This window comes from Coregonus lavaretus (assembly GCF_964263955.1).
Source record: "Coregonus lavaretus genome assembly, chromosome: 38".
Classification (NCBI taxonomy): Eukaryota; Metazoa; Chordata; class Actinopteri; order Salmoniformes; family Salmonidae; genus Coregonus; species Coregonus lavaretus.
This window is the reverse complement of record NC_140025.1, coordinates 24,601,526-24,617,620: the sequence shown is the minus strand read 5'-3', so window position 1 is coordinate 24,617,620 and position 16,095 is coordinate 24,601,526. Positions and strand designations below refer to the sequence as shown.

At 44.7% G+C, this 16,095-nt stretch overlaps 1 protein-coding gene across 1 annotated transcript in view; it reads right to left on the bottom strand.

Annotated features, from left to right (window-relative positions):
* The window catches only part of LOC311112052 (catenin alpha-2), a gene marked incomplete at its 5' end in the record, with an annotated part of 151,874 nt that overhangs the window by 23,815 nt on the left and 111,964 nt on the right, over positions 1-16,095 (bottom strand). The window contains 2 exons of the mRNA XM_084155029.1: positions 6,849-6,962; positions 10,352-10,503. Of these exons, the coding sequence (XP_084011155.1) occupies positions 6,849-6,962; positions 10,352-10,503 (266 nt within the window). The remainder of the gene's footprint in view (positions 1-6,848; positions 6,963-10,351; positions 10,504-16,095) is intronic.

Below are 16,095 nucleotides of genomic sequence, written 5' to 3'. Positions count from 1 at the left end.
AACAAAAACAAGCGTTTCTTATTGGACAAGTTCAGGTAGTCCTTCCCTGTAGCAAATAGTCTGGATAAAATGTAATTAGCTGCACACTATCTAGTGGTAAGAATAAAGCCTGGGTTAGGTGTGTGAATTCCTCACGTCCTCTCTCCGGTGTTGCTCATTAATTCAATAAAATACTTGACATACTTTTTGAAAACCTAGATCTATTCTTAATTGTTATAATCCAATATATACCCACTATATTTATCCAGTATGTTTTATATATTACAGTATATGCATGTACTGTGTGAATCAGTAGAATGTATGTACTGTGTTGAAATTCTCACTCCTGTTCAGAAATCAGAAACCACACTGAAAACGGCAGCGAACAAGCTGACAGAGAAATTCCTCTAGCTGCTAATTCCGTACCAGTGAAGTCACTGACCAAGACATTCTGAAACTTTAATTGTTGACCAGATCGAACCATGTATTTTAAAATACCATGTTAGCTCTCTGTTAAACATAATGTTTATGCCACATTTGGCTAAGTAGTTTTCATATATATGTAGTGACGACCGAGGAACCTTCCCATGTCGACCAATCTAATGTATGGGCAGTTTTGGGCCCACCAATTGTGCGTGAATTGGAAGCCTCTAAGACATGTATCTGGTCTTTTATTTTTCAAGGTGTTTGTTGAAGCGCAAACCCTTACACCGAGGTGTATTAAAATAGTATTGGATCTGGATAACCTGTGAAAGATTCATTGAGTTGTCTCATCACTCCTCTATAAATCTGAATTCAATACTTCATCTTCATTTTGGAGTTAGAAATACATTTACATAAATGTTTGGGTAGATTTCAACACTACCACTCTCCCACTCCACTTTCACTACCACATAACCATTCCTTTCAATGCATCTTCTTGTAGATCTAAAATATTGCCCCTCATTATGAATTTTACTGATCATTCAACATTTATGCACACACACTAATAGCCATAATCAAGTAGCCTACATCAGCTTTTACATTGTTCTACATCTATCTGCTTCTACAATTGAACATCCAAACATTTAGGTCATTACTGGTCATTACTGTATCTAGTTCTACATACAGCTAGCTATTCTACTTGTAGATGGAATCTACATGAACTGTGGCTAGTGGCTACAGTATGCAAAAATTACATAACATCTAGGACTCAATTCGATCCGTATTGCGGAAATTTAAAGGCAATGTTCCCGCATTAGCGGACACTGCATTCACAGTAAACGCTGCATATGTCGGCTCAATCGGAAATTACCTTTAAATATCTAGCGCACAATCTGTAATGCTTCAGTGACACCTACATAATGCTTGAGTAGAGCCCCTACAGCTTCCACAAAGAGCTTACATATTGCTGTGACAAATCTGACCTTTTCCAATTATCATTGAGAAATGCAGCATTATTGTAATTACTTCCCAAATTTAAGGTTGCTACTATCTGTATCATTAAATCTACTGTGCCAACACTAAATATAGGCTTGGCCATGAACACTGAGAGACAAGGGTGAAGATCAGAACTTAAATGTTAATCAATTAAATAAACATATGTGGCTTACATATGGCAAACACAAAGCAGAGGTAAACAAATAAGGCTACCATATTGGCTGACTGGACAGTAGTTTCCTGCCGGCTTTTGAGCTCCCACACCTTATTGAGTATGTTCAAATGGAGAGCTATACTGCTAATAAATCAACCAGGAACATCACTTGCAACTTGGTCACAGCAGCAAGGCCTTATGGGGTGTGGAGTCTTTTTGGTGGCAGACATTTTGAGCTATCCCCTTTAGCGGGAGGCAGTTGAAAGAAGTTTGCCCCCACCAAGGTCACCTTTCTCCAGTGACACTATGAGCAGACCTCCTGGTCTAGCTGGAAACTGAAAGGCCACGTACTCATACTGACACAGGAAGTGTCAGACAATCAGTAAAACCATAATGAAAACAAGAACTAAAATGAAATAAAAAGGATATTGGTCAGCTAGCAACTGCAAACACAAAAAAGACACAAAAAGCAGAGGTAGAAAAAATACCTGTCTATTTTGGCAACATGGCCAGCTCTGACTGTATGGCTGTCACACATCTGTATCGAGTCTAATTGGAGAGCCACAACCCCAAACAGCGAAGCCTTATGGGAATGTGAGTTTTTGTGTAGTATTTAGGAGGACATTCCCCTGATTGTGCCACAATACACACAACAAACCAACTTTAATATGTGGTTTGTGATGACGTCTACTTACATAGGTAAACTATTTCTTAACTGTGTCACCTCTTATGTCTATCAATTCAGTGTTTACCGCTACTGTAAAAAGTGTATATACAACTTTACAGGTCTGGTTCCAATTCCTGCTGAATTAAAGGGAATCTACCTCAACTGTCAATGAAATAAAGATGGTGGCTCAAAAGGATAGTTTAGTGCTCAAACTCTCGCAATGGTGCTTTACAAAGAAACAGAGGGGCCAATTGGGATGTCATAACGGGGGGCGGAGGGGGAAGGCACTAGGTGAGGGTACTTTTTACTTCTCCCGCTCTCCAGAATTCACTTATCCCAAAATCCCTTCCTCTGCTTACTGATAACAACAAGAGCGGGCCTTGGGAGCTTAGCGCAGTGGCAAATCCCATCCTATAGAGTGCGTGCCAATACACTCGGCGGCTCGACGGGGATTAGGCACGACGCTTTCCGGGTTTCTTCACAGGCAGGGGCATCGCGAAATGACTTTAATTTGTTTCATTTGAAATAAACTGCCCAGACACTAGCGAGTTCAATTTTATGGCTGACCTATCAACAGTGTTATCCAATCAATGTGTTAGAAGACAGCTGGGGAGGGGGGCTTTGTGTGTGTGTGTGTGTGGATGTGTGTGTGTGTGTGCGCGTGTCTCTCTGTGTGTGAGTGAGTGTGTGTGTCTCTCTGTATTTGTGTATGTGTGAGTGTGTGTGTCTCTCTGTCTCTGTGTGTGTGTGAGTCTCTCTGTCTCTGTGTGTGTGTGAGTGTGTGTGTCTCTCTGTCTCTGTGTGTGTGTGAGTGTGTGTGTCTCTCTGTCTCTGTGTGTGTGAGAGTGTGTGTGTCTCTCTGTCTCTGTGTGTGAGTGTGTGTGTGTGTCTCTCTGTCTCTGTGTGTGTGTGAGTGTGTGTGTCTCTCTGTCTCTGTGTGTGTGAGAGTGTGTGTGTCTCTCTGTCTCTGTGTGTGTGTGTGTCTCTCTGTCTCTGTGTGTGAGTGTGTGTGTCTCTCGGTCTCTGTGTGTGTGAGAGAGTGTGTGTGTCTCTCTGTCTCTCTCTGTGTGTGTGAGTGTGTGTGTCTCTCTGTATTTGTGTATGTGTGAGTGTGTGTGTCTCTCTGTCTCTGTGTGTGTGTGAGTGTGTGTGTCTCTCTGTCTCTGTGTGTGTGTGTGTCTCTCTGTCTCTCTCTGTGTGTGTGAGTGTGTGTGTCTCTCTGTCTCTGTGTGTGTGTGAGTGTGTGTGTCTCTCTGTCTCTGTGTGTGTGTGAGTGTGTGTGTCTCTTTGTCACTGTGTGTGAGAGTGTGTGTGTCTCTCAGTCTCTGTGTGTGTGAGAGAGTGTGTGTGTCTCTCTGTCTCTCTCTGTGTGTGTGAGAGAGTGTGTGTGTCTCTCTGTCTCTGTGTGTGTGTGAGTGTGTGTGTCTCTCTGTCTCTGTGTGTGTGTGTGAGTGTGTGTGTCTCTGTCTCTCTGTGTGTGTGAGTGTGTGTGTCTCTGTCTCTCTGTGTGTGTGAGAGAGTGTGTGTGTCTCTCTGTCTCTGTGTGTGTGAGTGTGTGTGTCTCTCGGTCTCTCTGTGTGTGTGTGTGTCTCTCTGTCTCTGTGTGTGTGTGAGTGTGAGTGGAGGACAAAAAGGCGGAGAGAGGCCATCTCCTGTGTGTTTCCTCCCTCCTCTTATTATGCATGTTTGATTCTAATAACTTAGCTCTATGCATAAGTATAATAGAAGTGACAAGCGGAGCGCTGCACCAGGAAAAGCCGCTCGAGGAACAAAGGCTCTCGGGGCCGCCCCGGATTACTGAGAGAGAGAGAGCGTGGGGGGGGGGGGGGGGGGGACAGAGAGTGAGTGAGAGAGAGAGAGAGAAAAAAGGAAGAGAGAGAGGGAGAGAAAGCAAGAGAAATAAAGCCTTGTTCACACTGGAGACACCACACAATGGTGGTGTAATTATTTTTGTGCCGTCAAACTGATCAAAAATATCCTTTGCATCACACCCGTAGTGTCAGTCAGAATGTGTTCCACATCAGTGTGAACAAGAGACAGAGCGAGAGACAGAGAGAGGGAGAGAGAGAGTGAGAGGCTAACCTAGTGTCTGTGTGGTGTGGGTGTGTTTGACGCAAAGAGAGACCCACTGGGCACAGACATTAGTTAAACATCTAGTTTTGATTTACATTTGGTTGAGTTGTCAACTAACGTGAATTCAACGTGAAATCAAGAAAACATTTCACCCTGTCATTGGATTTAGGTTAAAAGTTGGGTGAATTCCATTACGTTGATAACTTTTTGCAAATCCAATGAGTTTTCCACATTGATTCAACGTCATCACATAGATTTTTTGGGTTGAAATTATGTGGAAACACCGTTGATTGAACCAGTTTTTGCCCAGTGGGGAGTAGCTAACCTCGTGTCAGCGCGGTGTGTGCTGCATGATACCCTACACATGCCCAGAGTGAAAGGAACAGTGGGTGTCACACTGAGAAGACACAGAAGATGGCTGATCACCGTTCCTCTTGTCTCTTCTAATAACAACACACGCTGTGGTGTGCCAATGTGCACTTCACATGACCGCGAGAAAGGAAACAGTGTTTACCGTGACCTGACAGGTTAGTGGGCAGGACACCTGTGGCTAGGCTAACCGCATATTTTATGTATGTGTGTCTATGTGAAAATGTGAGTGTACATGTGTGTGTGTTTGTGTGTGTGTGCGTGTACAGTATACAGTAAGTATGTATCGCCTATGAGCAAATGTACTGTATGTGTGTATGTGTGTGTGTGCATGCGTGCGTGTGTGTGTGTGAGTGTGATAGCAAGCATGTCTATATATCATGTGCATGTCTACAATTCTAAATGAATAGCACCCATTTATGTCAAGTGGCATCCATTTCAATGGAGTCATCAACATGTGACTCAGGAGCATGCACCTCAAACTAACTAGCAGCAGGAGGTATAGCCCACTCACAGAGTTGCATAGAACATAAAGACACTTGTTCAACTCTGTGTTATGCGCTTGAGCTCAGATGGCCCTCGCTGCAGGGGATCGTGGGTGTGTGTGTGGGTGTGTGTGTATGTATGTGTGCGCGTGTGTGTGTGTGTGTGTCTGCATGCATGCATGTGCGTGTGTGAGTGTGTGAGCCGCGGGACACCGTGGGACGACTCAGTGGGATTCGATGAGACCAAACTGTCACCCAACTGTCCCCACTTCTCACCCTGACGAAACAGGTGCCAGACCCCCTGCCGGACCCCCTACCAGTCTCCCAGAACAACGGCTGTCTGTGCTCCCAAAAGTACATTACTGCGCCCGCCTTATGGCCAAAGTTAGTTGTTCTAATCATGGAGTTTGACACAACCGTTCTCTCTGTCTGTTTTCCCCTACTTTCAACTTTTTGACAGCTTTGTTTAGAGAGAGAGATGTGGTGGTGGTGTGTGTTTATGAGGCCTGTTGGTGCAAACAGGCTTTGGGTTCATTTCAATGTTTCCCCTCTCCATTCCATTTCCCATTCATAACGTCATCTCTCTCTCCCCCTCCCTCCCTCCCTCCCTCTGACTCTGAAGAGGGCTTCCTAGCAAGCAGTAGGCCTCTCAGGATGAGGGGAGGCATGAGGCCAAACCTTTTCCTGCCACCTGGTTTTCCACAATCCATTCACCATGCTCCAACCCCAACCACTCTCCCTGCTGTAGGGGTGGCAAGCACGGATACCCTTTAATGTACTTTAAGCAGGGCCCCGGTGTACAAATAATAAATAGAACAAAAACGCTAATGTGCGCAAAGCCCAAAGCCCCGGTGATCGCTGGCGCCATCCAGGTGGCGCCATCCAGGCTTGGCACGGTCCGTGTGTGCGTTCCCGGTAATATCGGAGGGGGGATTCGGTCATTGCCACGGCTTCATTTGCGCTCGCAATTTTACACCTGTCTCTCCTCCCGAGTGGGATCGTGCTTTAGTAATTTCAAAACCACCAAATTAGGCTATTATCATTTCAATGTGCTTTTCGTTTACCGTATGATGGAATCCTGTGAAATTGAAATCATACAACAGTGGCGTTTATCCAGAGAGGAAACCACTGGGAATGTACAATATGTTGAACATGAGAGAAACTGAAGCGGTGCAACAACAGAGCTTTAGGTAATGAAATTGAAGGCTGACTTGCAATATAACACACTACAACAATACCCTTTTCACATTACTGAGCATGAGCTAAACTGAGCCAAGCCTAGCTTCACTGGGCTGACCTGGTTACGAATCCACCAGAGTTGCTGGAACTGTGCTGGGTAGGACAATGTGAAAGGAAAATATACCTCAGCCAGCACAGTACAGTCTGAGTCCATAAGATAGTGTGCACAAGTGATTGAGGGACTGGGTTGACCTTTACATTATGACCATTGGGACACCCCACTGACTGGAGCAGAGGACTTCGTGATAAATAGGGGTATCCTTGGGCACATCTGAAATGGCACCCTATTCCCTACGCAGTGCACCTCTTGACTCAAAAGTATTGCACTACATAGGGTCCCATTTCCGACTCAACCCGTGTCATGTTTAAATCATCTATGCAGCGAGCTATGGAATGTTCTAGAGCAGGTTCTAGAGTGGGGTTCTAGCGTATGGTTCTAGTGGGGTTATAGAGTTCCACTCACCCTGGCGCTCTGTCCGGCGATGAGCTGGTCGTCCTCCGTCTGGACGCTGGTCCTGCTGCGGGCGTCATAGTCCTCCTGCTCAAAGTCTGAGTCATCCTCCAGCTCCTCAGGTGTCTACAGAGAACGGTGGGGAGGGGATGGAGAGGGAAGAGCGAGAGAGAGAGAGAGAGAGAGGGGGATGTGGGTAGAAATAGATAGGGGATAGAGGGGGGGAGACAAAGGAGGGAGGAGAGAGAAAGAAGGAGAAAGTATTAGGGAGAGAAGGGGAAGGTGTGTGGGAGATGAGAAGAGAAATGGAAGAGGAGTAGATGTAGGAGAGAGAGAGAGAGAGAGAGAGAGAGAGAGAGAGAGAGAGAGAGAGAGAGAGAGAGAGAGAGAGAGTAAAACATGACGACTGTTAGATCAACAGCTGCAGTGTCACACAACACAGTGATCTAATACATCAGTCCTCAGACACATCTCTATCTCCACTCTTCACTACTGTACGTCTCACTCGCACACTTCTTCTTCTTCTTCTTCTTCTTCTTCTTCTTCTTCTTCTTCTTCTTCCTCTTCTTCTTCTTCTTCTTCTTCTTCTTCTTCTTCTGCGTCCTGGGTTGAGTCTGTTCTTAGTCAGAGTCTGAGGGCAGATAGGCCTTCCCGTCACGTGAGGGGCGGCTGGCGGGAGATGTCACACGATTAACAGTCAGATCTCCTTGTGTTGAATTATTCAGCCCACTTTTTCTTTATACGCTTGCTCTGATTTCAAGTCCCTTGCATCATTGTTTTTAAGAAGTCTCGGTGGTGGTTTACACCACGCACCATAAGAGCACTATAAAAGCTCCCTGAAATAGTGGGATCAAACGGCACAAAGGGAAAAGGGCAGGGAGGGTAAATGGCCTCAAGAGATTCCGTGATTCTGTTTTTTCTTCTTCAATCTTCAACTTGTGTCTAACTGCTATCTCACAACGAGACAGGGTGGGGACGAGACAGACGTTCTAGACAGGCAGGACTCAGGGACGAATCAGTGAATGTGTTCGACCAATTAGGAGCAGGGAGCTGGGGCTTCCGGGCCAATCGGGAGGCAGTTAGCTGAGGAGAAGGGCGGGATGAGTGGCTCGGTCGCCCACCTGTCTGTCTGTTTGTCAACAATGTGTCTATCACCATGGCAACACTGTAAACATCGTCTATACCGTCCTTATCTCTAGACATAACAATCTCCTCTACAAGCTGAAGAGGCCACTAGTCCAAACCCTGAAATTGATGACTTTTATCAAAAGCTGGTTTTAATGAAAACAGCTTCGGAGGTGCTTCTCTCGAAGACAAACCGATTTCTCTCAAATCCACCACACGAACATGAAGACGTTACAATTGTGCGTGTCTACACGATACAAAGGCGGGCATGATATCCGACTCTATATCCGACATTATCAATATCTCGCACATCTATTCTTTGTGTGGTACATAGAGGAAGATGAGGAGAAGATTGTAATGGAATGCCGACACTATTGTTTACGTAAGACAGTGGATGCGTCCCAAATGAATGGGAGATGGCGCTGGAATGTATAGCGACTGTTTTACGGGCTCCTGACCAATTCTGCTACTTTGTGTATTTTTTTGCGCTGATCTGAATAATGTTTTCGCCATCGTTTCCTATGACCGATCATTACTCATTGTGTATCTATTATTACTTTTATTATTACGTGTTTTACTTTTCTAGTATTTCTCTATTTGCTTTCTCTCTGCATTGTTGGGAAGAGCCCATAAGTAAGCATTTAACTGTTAGTCCACACCTGTTGTTTACAAAGCATGTGATGAATACAATTTTATTTTATTTGATGGCAGCCTATTCCCTATATAGTGTACGACTTTTGACCAGAGCACTCTGAGCCCTGATCAAAAGTAGTGCACTATAAAGGGAATAGGGTGCAATTTAGGACGCATCCTGGATGAGGTTTGAATGCTTGAATCTCCTGCAGGTTAATTATTTCCCCTTTGTTCCCAGAAGAATGGATATGTGCTCCCTTTGTATGTTGAAATGAATGTGAACATAGAAGCCTTGTTTTAGTTGAATTGCGTCACATTTTCTGAAGTGGACATATAGCAGATGTCTGCGGACGTGTGTACCTGTGTCGGTGTGTGTGTGAGTGTGTGTTTGTGTGTGTGTGTGGAATGTAATTTTATTAACCCTCTACACACACACCCAACCATACTCAACTTCTAAACTGAACACCATGGAGAATTGCCCCCATAATCCATTGCTGTTGTAGGCTACAACTAGGCCCTGCCAGCCGATTCTAAAGAAATCCATGTACACCAGCTTACATGGGAGCAAAAAAAACACACACTCCACAAAAACATCCTTCAGACGTTTCATATGAAAGGCTACACATTGTATTACGGAAGTTAGGCTACACAAAGACGATAATTCATAGATAGTCCTCTAAGCCTCCAAGAGTAATTGAACTTGAAAATAGATTATGAGGTTGGTGGGTCGGTCTCGGCCAGTTCAAAGCCCCTGTTTTACATTATTTACCAACATCAAATTATTTCCCCGTAATTAGATTTTTCTCGCAACTGCACTGGGAAACTTTCCAGCAGTCCAAAGTTGAATAAATTAATTTGCATGGTGGTGTTGGGAGAAAAGGGGTGCGAGTAGAGAGAAAACGCTAGACGACCACCATCTAGTAGGCCTACCATAGTGGATACAGTGTGATGTGGCTGAGTCTATAGCAATTACTATGTAATAGGATTTGTTGTAACATCAATACAAAGTCCAGTCCATGGAACTAGCCTTACAGTATTATGTTATAAGTAAACAAGTCTTGTCAGAGCCAGAACAGCCTATTTCCAGTTTCTGTAGCACCCCCATGGATAGGACGCTAGTCTATCTCAGGGCCTTACCCCCAATCTATCTCCTTAATACTGAGTGCCAAGCAGAGGGGCATCGGGTACCATTTTTAGAGTCTTTGGTATGACTTGATCAGGGATTGAACCCCCAACCTTCCAATCTCTGGGTGGATACTCTAACCACAAGGCCACTGAGTTGGTCTATTCCAGCCAGCCCTACAGTGTTATGTCATGTTACACTGCCCCATAAGGGTTCTTATAAAGTGCAAAGTTCTTCGTCATTTAATTTCCATGTAAATTAATGTCTTATTCATTAACATCAAATCAGGGAGATTGTTTGCGTTTCATCTTGGGAAAATGGACGTTCCATGTGACCTCACGCAGGGCACATTCTTGGAATTGGATAACAATGAGAAAGAAAATTAGAAAATTAGAAAACATTTCAGTTGTTATAGGGGAGAATCCTAATTTACACTTGGTCATGCATTGATGTCAATGGGAGAATAAGTGTGTGTTCCAAATGGCACCCATGGTCCAATATAGTGCACTACTTTCTATGGGCCCTGCTCAAAAGTAGTGCACTATAATGGCAATAGACGGTGTAATTTGGTACGGATTCTGTTCCCAGCATGCTTTGAGAAGCGTGAGAGGAGGAAATGAGGAAGTGGATGTACCCTTATCATGAGAACGGCTTTCCGGATGTCACGCACGCCATCGTAGACCAGGCGGGACGCGTCGATGAACTCGTTCTCCTCAAAGGGCTGTGGGGGGTTTGTGCTCAGCGCCTCGATGGCCACCTCCACTTGTTCAGCGAAACGGGGCATGACTGGAAAAAGGGAGGGAGAGAGAGAGTGGGAGGGAAAGTGAGAGAAAAAGAGATAACAATAAGAACTTACTTGACTCAGGTGCATTCACTTAATTTATTGTAATATTTTAGGCAACATGTCCTACTAGAATGTTTCAGCGTGTGCCTTAGTGTGTGTGTGAGAGAAACATACAGAGAGAGAGCGAGGGACAGAGAGAGCGAGAGAGAAAGGGAGATAAGGAGGAACAAAGGTGAAAAACATCTGACAAAATATCCCTCAAAAGTGTATCTTTCCCCAAGGGGCACATCGGTTTTAGAGAGAGGCGGAATACCACAAGAGACGTGTGTATGTGTGTCTATGTAAGAGAATGTGTGTGTGTTCTATTCTCAAACCAAGGACACACACTCTGCGTGTCAAACACATCTTCTGAAGCGGGGGTCCCAGCCTCTGTCAATCTAGCCTCTCACCAGAAATCTGGCACCACGGGGATGGGGCGCCCCAGCGCCCTTTGCACGCCAATTAGTTGCTTTACCTTGGCTATACTACCGGGAGAGCGGCTGTCTGTCACCTATCACTGCGTGAGTTCTAGGATGCTAATGTAATAGCTTTGGTTGGCAGCCGTTAATCTATTGGTGTGTCAGTGCTAGCATGCTAACGCGCTAGCTCTGGTTGACAGCCACTCAAGTTAACAGGCTGGTGATGAGGGACTGAAAATTCATTGCCAAAACAAAAGGCTACAAAACAAAAGTCTCGAACTCCGACAAAAACAATGGCTGGCATTTAGCTGGAATATTAGTTTGGCAAGCGTTGCCAACGGAGCATCTGTTTGTTCTTTGTGCGTTCACAGAAGGGGTGTTGAATTTGAATAAACGGCAGGGCAATCGTGCCAAATATATTCATGTTGAGTGGTACAGCTACATAATCATCTTCAGATTTAAAGGTCCAATGCAGCCATTTTTATCTCAATATCAAATAATTTCTGGGTAACAATTCAGTACCTTACTGTGATTGTTTTCAATTAAAATGGTCAAAAAGAAACTAAAATAGCTTCTTAGCAAAGAGCAATTTCTCAAGCAATAATTTTGCTAGGACTGTCTGGAAGTGGTCTGAAAACTGAAAACTAGCTGTTATTGGTATAAAGGTTTGGAACTCTCTTTCCTATTGGTCTATTAACGAATTTACCACCTGGTGATGTCACCAGGCAGGCCAAAACTCCATTGCACCAAAACAGGCTTTTCAAACAGCTCTTACACTAAAAGAGCATTATCATCATTTTCAGAATTTCACAGTATTTTTCCAATCTCATAGTGTGGAAATATATATTAAACATGTTTTGACTGCACTGGGCCTTTAATAATTGTTTTAATACTATGGTTCTGCTTGAGCAATAACATCTAAATCAATCGGTTACGGTTAAACTACCTGACTGAGAAAACAAACTGAGAGAACAAAACAATATTTAGGTGGATTGACACAACCTTGTTTGACCCGATCTTGTGTTATTGAATTGAGCCATGATTAGAGCCGGCCCGTTCCCTTTTCACTGTCAAGTGGACACTAGGGACACACACACACGCACGCAGACACACACACGACTTATGTCGTGCCACCTTCACAATTTCAGATTCAGCAGCAAGCGCCTCAGTCTACAGCTTGTACTCATTATCTGTCTACACTGAGCCGTCGTCCCATTTCAGAGGAGAAAAGGGGGTCAGTGCAACAAGACGAGAGGCACTCGCAAAAACCTTCTGATGCATAAAGAAAAGAAAATAAACTGACATAATATTCTCTGAGCGGCTGTTGAAATATATATAAAATATTCAGAGAGGCATGATAAAACAAATACAATAAGAGGGATGGATTTGGAGAGGGGGTTGAATTTGGGCACCGGATCACTGGTGAAAAATAAGAAGCACATCTAATGAGAATGCTGGAAGGGAGGGGAAAAATATTAATGGAGGAGGGAAAACAACAAAAAAGATTTAATGTGTCAGCTCAGCTAGTGGATATGCCCCTGAAACCCCCGACAAACACACTGTGTGATATTATTGTCATTCTCCTCAGAGTTCTCTCTCTCTCTTCTCTTTTCACCGTGAAGTGACGAAAATCAATTAGAAGCTTAAGCCAGAAAGGTAAATCAGAATATTAAACATTATGTATTAAAAAACACTGGGGCTGGTTATTACACACCAAACATAAAAGGTGATACAAAAACTGTTTTCCTTTTTATTCTATCTTCAAATTATATATATTTTTAATTCAGTTTAATCCACTTACTGGATAAGCGTAACATAAGCTATTGGGAATTTTATGCAGGGCTAGGGTTTTTAAATATAAATATTTCAATGTTCTCCGAGACGCTTAATGAGGAAAGTTGCTGATGGTAAAGGAGCAATTTCACTCATTCCGGTAGAGAAATTAGAAAGGGAATTAAACGTGACTGCGTTGTAATGGATTTTTTTTTCTCCCCTTCCTAAGCCCAACTATAAATCAAGAGAGAAGTCATGAAAGTACAATGAATGAAGTGAATGCTTACATATTCGGTAAAGTGCTTAGTGGAATCAAAGTGGCAGAACGCACCACGCAGCCAACAAAGACATCCTCGAGGCCTAAGATCACACGAGGACAGCTCTGCTCACGTTGTGACAAAATAGATTCCTCATAGGAAAACAAAAACACTTCCGATTTCCAACTTCCGCACAAACAAACCAAACGGCCGTAAATCGCAGAGCGTACCATTAACCTTCAAACCGGAGCCGTCACTGTGATTTGTGTTTTCGCCTCTTGGAAGGGAGGGAGGGAACGGAGGGAGGAAATGGAGCAAGGGAGGGAGTGCATTGCCAAGTCTGACCGGAAGTATCTCCAGCCCCCACCCCCATTCTCCGCTTCACAAACACGCACGCACGCAAGTACACACACACGCGCACACACACACACACACACACTTATTTTTGATTTAGCTGCTGCTGAGACTTCTGCCTACGAGTCTCTCTCTTGGCGGTCTAGTTCGCCCCAACCTCAGCTATACTGTCTCACCTCGCTGTACATCCTATACTGCTGATTCCTACTCCAATACACTAGTCAGCTTTTATTCTATACCACCCACCCACTGCTGCTGAAGAAGCTTCTCTCTCCCTCCCTCTCTCTCTTTTCTTTCTCCCCCTCCACTTTCCTTTCCTCTTCTCTTCTCTCCTCTCTTTTTTCCTCTTTCCCTCCCTCTCTCACCCTTTCACTCATCTCCTCTCCCCACCTCTCCTCTGGCTAGCCATCTGTGTCTCATTTATACTAAAACCCCACTTTCCATCATCATAACAACTGATGAAACTGAGAGAGTGACTAATTTCAAACCACTGTGTCTGTGTAGTGTGGGAAACACCTGGGTAGGGTGATGCAACTTGGTGGCCATTTTGGAGCTTGTGTACTGTGAATTGGCACTCACAGCTGATAGGATTCTTGACTTAGCTATCACACTCTCCACTCCTCTCCTCAGTAATGTCATTCTATCAGTTGCTTTTGGTTGGAAAAAATAGTCAATGTCACCTGTGCTAGAGCTGACATAGGCCTATCTGCCATTCAATACATTATGACATGACTTTTAGTGCATGTGTGTGTGTGCGTGTGTAATTACTCTCCCATATTCTAGACATGCATGACCAAACCTTGAGAAAATTCATTTTCCAGCGACATGCGTAATGACTAGGGTTGCAAACTTTCAATAAATTCCCTGGTTCTCCCCGAAATCCCAGTTGGAGGATTCCCAGAATCAGGAGGGAAATAGCAGGAAATTTGGAATCATCCAACCAAGATTTATGGAAAACCAGGGAATTTATTACATTTTAGTCATTTAGCAGACACTCTCATCCAGAGCAATTAGGGTTAACATCAACAGACTTTTCACAAAGTTGGCTCAGGGATTCTAACCAGTGACCTTTCGGTTATTGGCCCAACGCGCTTAAACACTAGGCCATATATTAGCTTTTTAATTTACATTCTCTGGGCAAAACCTTCATGATCAAGTTTAAAATGCGTCTTTTTTTTCTGGGGCTGAAGATTAGTTTAAATGCAGGTGGGGAGAGGGGGAGGTAGGGAGGGAGAGAGAGAGAGAGGAGAGAGATAGGAGAAAGAGAGAGAGGAGAGATAGAGGAGAGAGAGAGGAGAAAGAGAGGAGAGAGAGAGAGAGGAGAGAGAGAGGAGAGGAGAAAGAGAGGAGAGAGAGAGGAGAGAGAGAGATAACCCCTTTCCTATGAGGCTATTGATTTACCCCCCTCCTTCAAGGACATGCCTCAATCCCCGGGTCTGTGTGTGTGGAGTAGAATGTCTGTCAGGAATCTATGGCTCAGCTTAATAGAGTTGTGCAGTCTTTCTGTGTGTGTGTGTCTTTCTGTGTGTGTTTGTGCGCGGTGAGGCATGTGTGTGTGCCCAGCCCGACTGCCTGCACTACCCCAAACTACAAATCTAACTGGGTTCACTGTTGAGGAAGACAGAGGGCCAATAAGAGACAGGGGTCAAAGGTGAGACACTTGTGATAAGCAGAGCGGGTTGGACAGCTTGACCATCTGTCACAGGGGAGGTGAGTGACGGCGTCTAGCGTTGAGTGGCGAGGACATGGTAATAGCGCACAGAGACGCATAGGCACAAAAGCACACACAAACACATACGCATGAAGGCACACAGGCAAGCATGAATATGCACACGCACGCAGACACACCTAGACTTGGGCTGGCTTCTCTGGAGGATCTCAGCCAGGCAGGTCAGAAGCTGATGGACACACTCTAACTAGCTGGCAGTCCTACAACAAACACACACACACACACACACCTGGCTTTAGTTTACACAAAGTGCAACACCGACCCAGGACCACCTGTTCAGTCCTCTCTCTCCTCTCATCCGTTTTTCTTTTCCCCTCTCCACCTCCACGTCTCACTGTCTCTCCGCCAGCTTTCAGGAGGCACCAATTTAGCCTCTGACAGAGCAGGCCGCAGGCCAAAACATGCCACAGTGCCACCTAAAGTAGAGATTAGTCCATTGCCGTGTATATGCATGTGTGTGTGTGTCCGCTGTCACACTGCAGTGGACAGGTGCACAGGGCCTTCCAATGACAGCAAGTGTGTGTCCCAAATGGCACCCTATTCCCTTTTTGTTTAGTACTTTTGACCAGGGCCCATAGGGCTCTGGTCGAAAGTAGTGCACTTTATAGGAATATGGTGCCATTTTGGATGCATTCCAGGTGTTGCAGTGGAACAGGGAAAGGGGATACCTAGTCAGTTGCACAAGTGAATGCATTCAACCAAAAGATGTCTTCCGCATTTAACCCAACCCCTCTGAATCAGAGAGGTGTGGGGGGCTGCCTTAATCGAATGTCCACGTCATTGGCCCCCGGAGAGCAGTTGTTGGGGGTTAACTGCCTTGCTCAAGGGTAGAACGGCAGATTTTTTCACCTTGCGGGCTCGGGGATTCGAACTTGTGAGCTTTGGTTACTGGCCCAACGCTTGACGATATGTGGCAGGTTCTATTTCCTTGTATGCTTTTAGACAGGGAGTGAGATCTTTTGAAATCAGGAAATAAACACAAATAGTTTGATCTAACGTGCTAAGCCAGGATTGATTAAAGCA